The following is a 9874-nucleotide window of genomic DNA, read 5'->3' as shown; positions in this document are numbered from 1 at the left end:
CCAATATGGCAGCACCTCTCATCAATAGCTGTGGGGAAAATATATATATTTTTTATTTTTCCCACTATTGACCCTTTGCAGCTACCGTACATCACTTAATCGTTTTAGGAGCCATGACGGACGTCGGAAGTGTGGGACAGAGGAAATGAACGTAGGGACTGAAATGGTTTTCCAAAGTTGTTTTTTATTCATGGCTTCTACTTGTTCGAGATATAATTAGTCTGTGAATGTAAAACACCTGTTTGGGGCTCATATGGCAGCATTTACAGAAGTTGGAAATAGCTAGCTTAGAAACCAACTCGCCTCCCTCCTGACGTGTGGATCAAATTACTGACTTTGCCTGAATTCACACGATTTACGTCACTACATCATAAACAGCGTTTCCCTTTAAACCAGAGCAGCATTAAAAACGTACAAAAAGACCAGATGTTAACCAGCCTTAATTCATACATGCTAGGCTACAGGCCGGTGCGGCATGGTCTCCATCGTTACCAATAGTGACGTCACGGGCAAAGGGTCAACGCTGCAGTAACTCCTAAGTGTGTTTTTTATATTTGGTTCCTGCAAAGTATTATTGACTGTTAAACTCCTATGTGTTATTCTGTATTTCCCCTGTATTCGTATCATTTAGTCGTCCACATTTTGCTGTTCCGAGTGTCCTGTGGGGTTTTTTGTGATTTGCTGAGCCAATAATCTAATTGTTAACTAAGCGGTCTGACGTCTTCTTCTTTTACACAAAAACTTATAAACAAGTTTCCAGAATACGGTATTATACACGGTACAAGAGAGGAGGCACGCAAGCTTTAATCTTTTATTTGTACAATAAATAAACTTGCAATACCTCAAGATTACAATTCATAACCACACACAGGGCATGATAAACCATAACCACACACAGGGCATGATAAACCATAACCACACACAGGGCATGATAAACCATAACCACACACAGGGCATGATAAACCATACTTCGTCTATGTAAAAGCCATTGGAGATGAAAGGAATGACCAGGTGTGAATTTTCTGTGAAAACCGCCTCCTTTTCATTGGGGATAAGGAATATTTCATTATCGCTACATTCCTCGTTGTGACTGTGCTGCTATTATCAGAAAGTTTTAGGATTAATGGCAACCAAAACAAAATGTTTGCGAATATGTACTCTCTCCACCACTGGCTACATTTGACATAACATATTGCCTCTGCTCCTGACTTTGTTCCCAAGGGCAAAAATAAATCCATACACCAAATGATGAAAAAACAAAAGAAAAAAGAAAACCTATGCTTTGTTTTACTGCCCATAGCAAATGATTAATATTTCTTGAGACAAAACAGAATGATCCAGATTTGTTATTTTTTTAAATTGGGTCCCTGTTCTGTCAGATCGTCATACGCTTAGCACGAAGTGACGCTATGTCTGTCAGACAAGAATACACTGTCATTACCATATGATTTTATTTAATCAGCAACACAGAATCATGACGCAGGTCACCATACACTTTGCTATAAACAGCTGTATGACATCCTGACTTAGCAGTTAAGTAGGTTAATGAGTTTTACACAGGCGTGTTTTGTAGTTGACTGCAGCTAGACCCTGCTTTACATACACTTTGAAACCACAACAATGCATGTATCTTTCTAGTTATCATTGAAAACTAGCTCTAATGACTTATTTTCGTCATAACTTGTCGCGTATGCTGAACTGACAGCTCCTCTGACGGTCGGACTCACTGCATGTGTGCTATTCTGACGGTGTATGATGATCTGATAAAACACCCCCAATGCTCATAAAATATGTTCATAGAGCTGATCTTTTTTACTTTTCAAAAATCCAATTGAAATTGTTAGAATTTATAAAAAGTTACAGTCTTAGAAGAATACAGTGTTCTGATTTCATATTAGTATGACATGTTTTTCTTTTTCTTTTTTTCAAACAGATAAAGGTAATTTAGTTCTAGTGTATTTTTGGATCTCCAATGCCCTAGCTAAACCACTGCAGCTGATTATTTATCTTCTGTTTTTGTAAACCTTTATGTCTCCACCATCACTTGGATTCCAATGCAAACCACTGTGACAGCTACGTAGCCATAATAGATATTAATGTCAACATGAAAGAAATTCAAATTCAAATAAATTTCCCGAGCACGGCTAAAGCAGTCCCAGGTTAAAAATTGAACATCTTTTCCTCTCAGTCACCAACTTCACCAGATTAAAATTGAGGCTTAACGGAAACAAAGTCAAGACAAATGAGGGGGAAAAAAGCGACATAAAAACTTCTTCACTGTTGTAGTCTTTAGAACAGAAATCAGAACCGGACCTATGCGAGCTGGGCCTCTAAAATCATCGTTTCTACTTATCTCTGGATGTCCGGTTCACATGGTTACACCACAAACAGAGTTTAAAATCTTCGGTTTTGGAAGCATTTTTTAAAATTTCACCTGAAACAAAATTTTTTATGTGGACAATGAGTACAAGCACAGCAGAGAACCTAAAGAAATTAACGTCCATTTTGCTTCAGTACTTATCCTGGAGACCAGTAAGTTGTATTTAGGGTAATTGAGCAGCTAAAAGATGATTATGCTACAATTTGATTCCATTTTTCTATAGATGTCTCCTCTATCACTCTTCAGATGGAAGCTTTCTCTCCAACGTGGCTTGCTGGAGAACACAGGAGATGGAACGGTGACCAGTCCTAAACAAAATTCACGAGGTGGCTGGAGTGAGGGGGCACAAATCGAGCCGGGTGTCTGCTTGTCGTCACTGCGTCAGGGCCAGCAGGATGTCCTTAACCAGCATGGTGCCGATCACCATTTTCTCACAGTTGATCGTCAGCTGGGCGGCGCCCTCTTCTCTGGTCGCCACGGTGACCAGCACCAAGCTGCCGCTGGTCACCGTTCTGCCTGCAAACCTGTGGACAGGATGTTCAGGAGGAGGAACAGGAGGACTGAGGTCAAAGCAGCAAAAAAAGAGCAGAAGTAAGGTTGAAAACAGAACAAGAGTGAAATGGACGTCAGTTACCAGGATGTAGACGCAGACGCAAAAATTAGATGAATTCTCAAGCTGGAGGCAAAAACCACACTGATATTTCTCAAATGTAGAAAGGAAAGAGAAGGACCCCAACTGGGAATACAACCCATAACCCTGTGTGAGGCTTCGAAACCCTTCCAATCGAGACGACACTGACATGAATGACTCACAATCAGGTCTTTTCACTTGTTTTCCAAACCAATTAGTATTCCCATTATCAACCGTATTGATTTTCTGAGTTCACACTGTAGCAGTTAACCTCTTACAGAGGGATTACATGTCTTAGGGGACAACCAGGGAGCGATTGCTACAGAAATCCGTTTATTTTTGTCAACAATGCCGAAAAAATAAAAAGGAGTTATGGTGGAAACATTACCAAACAGATGTGTTCCTACTTAGAGGAAACATGGGAAAGGACGGAGTGAACAATGTCCTTTCACAGAAGACTGTGTGCATTAAAGGTGAAGAAGTTTCTGAAAAGTGAAAACGCTAGTGTAACCCAGTATCAAAAACACAAGTAAAAAATGAATAATGTTGATTCAGCATTCTTCTACAACAAGATTAAAACATATAAATAGATTTCATGTCTTATTTTACAATAAGAGTTAAAAAGTAATAAAGTTAAAAATAAGTTAATAAATATGTTCATAGAAATCTTTAAAAACAGTGAAATATGCCTTTAGTGATTGCTTTTAGTGACGGATTAAACAACCAATAGCTGGCACAGTCTGATTTCATATCAGCCAATAAGGTTGATTGTCCCGCCCCTTTAACTGCGGGTGCTGAGATTCTGCTCAGATTGTGTCAGACATGCTTGAGAGCTCAGAGCTGACGGTTGTTTACGCTAACAGCCCAGAAGATCTTGTCGAATTTGATGAAGAATCAAAAGCTTTCTTCGTGAGCGGCTGAAGCCCAGAAAAATCCTCGTGTAACATCGGAGCATCAGTCAGGTTTTTTCCCTTTGGTTATGGTGCACTTTTGGCCTGCAGTGCCCAGAGACCTCAAGATTACCCTCTCCAGAACTTGGATGGCGAGCCCCAGTCCAGAGGACCGAGTGGACCGGTAGATGGTGACCCGACTGGTCACTAGCAGTGAGACGTTGAGTGAACATTTGACAGGCACATTGGAAAGGCTAAAAAACACAGGGTTGTTTTTTTTAGTTTTGTTTTTTTTAAGCGTGCAATTTTTGTCAATTTGTAAATGTGGATCCACAAATGTTCACTATATTAAATTCTACTCTTTCTTATAGACATTGTGTGCTCTCCTCTGTTGTTGCTCACTCCTAGGCTCCAGTTAATTTAGAATCTTCTGATCAGGCCCAACTTTCTTTATACTTGTGTAGTGTTGGTAATAGTCATTGAAGTACATTAACTTACCTGCCATCGACTATTATCAAGGGTATTTGAAGTAACCTTTCTTGTGGTTTACACTAGGTTTACCATCAGCTCAACAAAAACAGTTTAGCTAGCAAACAGACAGACATACTTTATTTGAACTTTGTTGTCCTTATTGGTGCAGAGTGTTCATTAAGAACATGTATTGATGGTCATAGTCTGTTTGTTTTGCTTCTTTTATAGATTTCAAGTATGGACATGGAAATAAACACTACTATAACAATATAGAACTAATTTCTTTCTGAATCAAACTTTTCCAAAACAACTGCACATTTTTTTAAATTAAAATGGATATCTATATGATGTTCAACAGAACGGCTGAGTCGGTGCGGGCTAACTACTCAAAGTTACAAACCTTGAGACGGTTCTTTGCTTACTCAGCTGCAGAGGTTATAAACAGAATCTTAAAGTGTATTCAAATCTGTTATTATGGCTTGCTTGAAGACATTTTTCCAGTTTTCCTAGAGGATGTAAAATGAATTAAAGGATGTAGTGACATCTAATGGCTAAAGCAGAGAGTGCAGCCAACTGAATATCATATGCCACTGATTTCTTTTCAAGTTATTTGGTCATTGGAAATTCAACCCTCCTAATCTGAAGCCATGTCTGCTTTAGATCGTGTACGGTACAGAACACAACTATTAACTATTTGAAGTTTGAAGCCTTATTAAAAGTTAAATTCAACACTCCATATGTCATTACTGTTATTATATACTGAATATTCAGCGGTCTGGATAAAGATGCTGTTACTGTTTGCTATATTCTGGGATTAGAAAGCTGATTATGCATTTGTACGATTACTGCACAGCGAGGCGCTGATCCTCTTACCTGCACTCTCTGTCTGAGCCACAGGGGACGCGGCTGAGGTTGGCGGCTGTGGTCACTCTCTGGACGATGGTGTGCTCGTTCCGACACTTAGCGTCTAGAGTTAGCTTCTCTGTGATCTCATTCATTCCCATCAGCTGACCTGGAAGAGTGTCAGCAGAGCAGAGGAGAAAAAAGAAAAGCTGATCTTTTAGTCATTTCTAGGCTTGTCACCATAAGAAATTATGCTGGACGATAAATTGTCCCAGAAATTGTCGTGATAAAATAATAACACTGCCATCTTTAGACCATTTTTTTTTTCACAAAAATAATACTGGCATAATAGTGTGCATACACCCCCTCAAAGTTAAAAAAAACAACTACTTTAATTTCAAAATAACATTTAACACTGGAACCAAATAAACATCTGAAACAACAGTAATTTTGTTTTGTTATAAACAAAATTGCATTAAAAAAAATCATTCGGTTTAGACAGGGAAAACAGGTAAAAGTGGCAGGTAGCTCAAGCTAACTACTTTGTACAGGTATCAAATGTTTACAGCGATTTTTTCAACAATATTAAAGGTGAGCTTGTCTTCAATGACTAATTTATCATTTATCAATTGATGTATTGCTTATTGTGACAGGCTTAGTCATTTCTAACATCTCACCATTGAAAAAGAAAGGCACTAAAATAATGTACGGCCAGAATGTATATAAATATATATGTAAAAAGTTCTAGATGTCTACCATATTAGGACATACAGTATTACATACAGCACACAAACTGCATTTACAGCCCAGCAAGGTGGTTTCTGCATGACTACCTTTAAATTAATACCTTTAAAATTTCAGTAGTGTCCAGGAAACCAGGAATAACAAACATACTGTACAAACTGGAATGCAGTGATGCTTCCCACTGAACACAGAAGGGGATTGATGGGAGACCTCTCAGCTCCCAATACATTTCCAAACTGCTTCTCAAATGTAAACTACAAACACTTAAGTAAAAAGCCATTACCGAGCTAAAACTAAATCGATGCTCAACAAATCAGTTTCTCTGCAAAGAAACAGTTCAGAAAAACAACAACAACAACAACACTCGTGGTCTCAAAGTATTTTTTGTCATTCGCTTTGTGCTCAAACAGACCTGAATCATGATCAGTGGATGAGCATTTCCAGTCATTCCTGTGATCAGCAGGTCAGCAGCTCCAGACCTGGAGATGCAGCTAGAGTGTGACTACCAAGGCAGGAAGGGGTCGGGGGTCGCGTCTCAGGGAGGGGGGGGGGATGATGGTGGGGAAGTGGGGGTTCTGAGGTTGGCTATAAAGCAGGTGGGCACACAGACGGCTGGGAACAACAAACCTATCAAAGCCAACTTACCCACTGTCTGAAAAGGCTTCTCTATGAGGTATGAAGAGGAGGACACATTTACTACACGTTCACTGCAGAGGTTCAGGCTACAGCATGATTCATGTAGCCACACTTCAAGAGTCATTTCACCTTTAAAGCTGTTTCTGTTACTAACTGGGACCATTTTACATTATCATCACCTTCCTAAAATAGTGGCCTAAATCCTTATTCACCAAAATATTTTTTTTTCTTTGGTTATAAATAGGAGGGGGTTTTTTGTTGCAGAAATCACTTGGCAAAAAATGACTTAGGTCATTTTTTTAAGGAAGGTGATGTTATGCTTTATGGGCTCAGCCAGGAGGCGTGGCCACAGGGTGGGGCACTGGCCACCCTTGAAATGTGATTGCTTCCCCCCCCCCAAGAACTGCCAATCAGTTTCTTCATATTCTCCTGTACACAGTAGGATTTACCCTAGAAAACTAGCTAAGCTTAGGGGGTAGAGAAGTTCACCAGTTGTGTTTTTGTGTTACTTAATTTTTTTAAATAGACAGAAAACATGGCAGTGCACTAAATAAAACTAATCTTTCAATGGGTTTTGTATGCATAATCAAATACTATTATCTTTTTTAAGTAGACAGAACTTCTTATTATATATAAATATAGCTGTGACTGTTGCTGATGTATTAAAATAAATGAACAAACAATGTTTAGCCTGGTGGCAAGTACAGCCTGACAGCCCGCCAGGCTTATAATGCACCGAGGGAGACTCTGTATAGATTAGCATATTGTCCACACTGCATGTCAGTCGATGACAGAAATGCTCCTTTTATTGTTTTACAACTGGCATTAACAACTTTTTTGTTTGTTATTTCAAGTTTATTTTTAAAAAATGAGAAATTGCTTATTAACATTTAGATTCAAACACATGAGAGAGAGAGAGATTGCAGGCAATTGGCTAATTTCAGTGCCTAGTCTCATTGACAGGTTGATGTATATGATGCTTAGCAGCAATAATGAGATAAAAAGCATAGCTACGCCTCAACATCAGTGGCAGAGTAACATATTACTGCACTTTAAAGGAACGCTCACCTTGCTCTTTTTTGAACTCGTTCTCTGTAAGGAAGACCGGCCTCATCAGCTCTCCGACGGGCGGCTGGATGGACACGAAGAATTTCCTGGTGTGAGTGCTGCAAAATGACAACGATATTTATTGATTTTTGATCAGAATTGGTTTTATTTCACAACGAAAATAGATTCAGGCATAGAAGTGGTACTACTTGTTTTTTTTCCTTTCAATGGGACAACGGAGCTTCAGGTTGCGCAGGGACATGAAGTCGCACACAGGGTAAAAAGCTTGCGGGGTCCAACTCTTAAGACAGCAAAGGGTTAAGGAGATTATCTTATGTCCCCAATTCTACTTTTGTTTTTGTCCTTTGTGCTCCGAAGGACCGTCCTTTCCTTTCTGAATCACAAAAATGATCTGTCAACCAAATTACAGTAAAAGCTTAAATGTTAATCTTGTCCTGTCTCTTGCTGTTGATCTCTTACAATCGTACAACATGCTGATCATCAGAACTCCAGTCGTAGTTTACAACACGTACTCTGGTGTGTGTCCCACCAGAATACACTGTTATGATGACAACATGACTAGCCAATTTTACCATCTTATCCATAAACAATGAAAAAATGTCACAGACGTGCTACTGACACTGATATTTAATTTTGAGAGATGAACTACAGATTATGAGAAAGAAACTGGCTTTTGCCGCACGGCGTTTTGCTGTTTGTAAGAATTGCCTTGAGAAATGCTCTTGTTTTGCAAATGTCAAGAATAACTACTAGAAAACTATTAGAAAAACTGATAGTTTTGCTACAGATGTCCTAGTTGTTTTAAAGTCGAGTGTAAGAACGTAAAGCTGAGCGAACAGAGACATCAGCTCACCACAGCTGGAAGTTTGCAGCTTGTGTCGAGTCACAGAAATCAATGCCCATAACCGCCGTGGCCGTCTCGCCGGCTGGCAGTGACTCTGTCCACAGGCAAAAGCGTAAATGACGTTGATTAAAAGTCAGGAAAAAAAATCTAAACACATGAGCGACGTCTGCTATCGGGGTACCTATCTCCGGGAAATCCTTCACCCTCATCCCCGACTGGAGCTTCACGTCCTCCATGTGCAGGTTCTTGGTGTCGGACGTGGAGCTGTTGGTGAACTGCATCTGCACAGCCACCATGTTGGCGTCGGGGCTGAACGGCTGCCGGCTGAAGCAGTACTCCACCGACAGACCCTCACCCGTGATGCGGTGCAGCAGCTCGTAGCTCTTCAGCGCGCTGGAGGGGGCGATGGTCTGCGGAAACATATCTCATGTCTCAAACGCGGTCTCTATTCCACCCGGCAACTTTAAAGACAGGAAGACGGAAGCGTTTCTGCTTACTGCTGGTGACAGGACGGCTTCGGACAGGGAAAGGCCCTCCAGGTCGGTCACTAGGCTGTTAGAGAGCAAGTTGTTGACCGGTGTGACTTGAGGTGAGGGAGCTGGTTCAACTGGGAGGAAAAGATAGAAGTCAACATTCAGAGATGGAAACCTGACGCTGAACCTTTATTTATTCAGTCCTTATGAGAAAGAAATCATGTTATCTGGACTATTGTTTGATAAGCAGAAGACCAGCCTGTGTTTATATCAAACATCTGCTTTCTCTGCGGATACATGGAACAGTGGTGGGGAAAAAAAAACCCAACTCACAATCATCGAGGTCCAAAAGAGACATTTCCTTCTTCTCTTTCTTGGTTTCTTTCTTGACAGGTTTGGAAGGAGGTTTAGATTCAGCTGCCTGGAGGAAGGTCAAGTACAAATGTCATGAGCACCTGACAATTTATAAGACACGTGGAAGAGGACTAGGGTCACTGAAAATAATAAACATAAATAATTAAATTAAAGTTGATTTTGAAAAATGTTTTTCTCTGAATTCTGAGAAACTCAGAGAAAAAAAAAGTCTCTGAGTTTCAAAATCATTCATTTGAATCCCCAAATTAATGTCCTAATTTGGAGATTCAATTCTTAATTCTGAGAATAAAATTCTGTTAAAAAAAGACAGAATTCTGAGATTAAAATCTGAACCCTGAGATTAAAGTCCTAATTCTGGGGAATGGGGGGAAATCATAATTCTGAAATTAAAAAGACAGAATTCTGAGATAAAAATCCAAATTCAGATATTAAAATCCAAAAAAAGCTGTATCCTGAGATACATTAAAGTCTGAGTCCTGATTATAAAAGTAATGATTCTGAGATTAAAATCCAAAACTA

General features: G+C 39.7%; 1 protein-coding gene across 6 annotated transcripts in view; it reads right to left on the bottom strand.

The window, feature by feature from the left end:
* Positions 1-797: 797 nt before the first annotated feature.
* Positions 798-9874, bottom strand: part of ap3b2 (adaptor related protein complex 3 beta 2 subunit) — a 46412-nt gene continuing 37335 nt past the window's right edge. For 3 of the 6 annotated variants that reach the window (XM_023351863.1, XM_023351874.1, XM_023351885.1), the window contains exons 21-27: positions 9314-9401; positions 9005-9114; positions 8689-8917; positions 8517-8601; positions 7664-7761; positions 5246-5384; positions 2947-4155 (exon numbers count right to left, since the gene is read on the bottom strand). In XM_023351863.1, the coding sequence (XP_023207631.1) occupies positions 3966-4155; positions 5246-5384; positions 7664-7761; positions 8517-8601; positions 8689-8917; positions 9005-9114; positions 9314-9401 (939 nt within the window). In that variant the 3' untranslated portion in view covers positions 2947-3965. The other 3 variants (XM_023351878.1, XM_005814163.3, XM_023351871.1) reach the window with 2 other exon arrangements.

This window comes from Xiphophorus maculatus, chromosome 2, assembly GCF_002775205.1.
Source record: "Xiphophorus maculatus strain JP 163 A chromosome 2, X_maculatus-5.0-male, whole genome shotgun sequence".
Classification (NCBI taxonomy): Eukaryota; Metazoa; Chordata; class Actinopteri; order Cyprinodontiformes; family Poeciliidae; genus Xiphophorus; species Xiphophorus maculatus.
The sequence above is the reverse complement of the archived record's forward strand: the minus strand, read 5'-3'. Positions and strand labels throughout refer to the sequence as shown.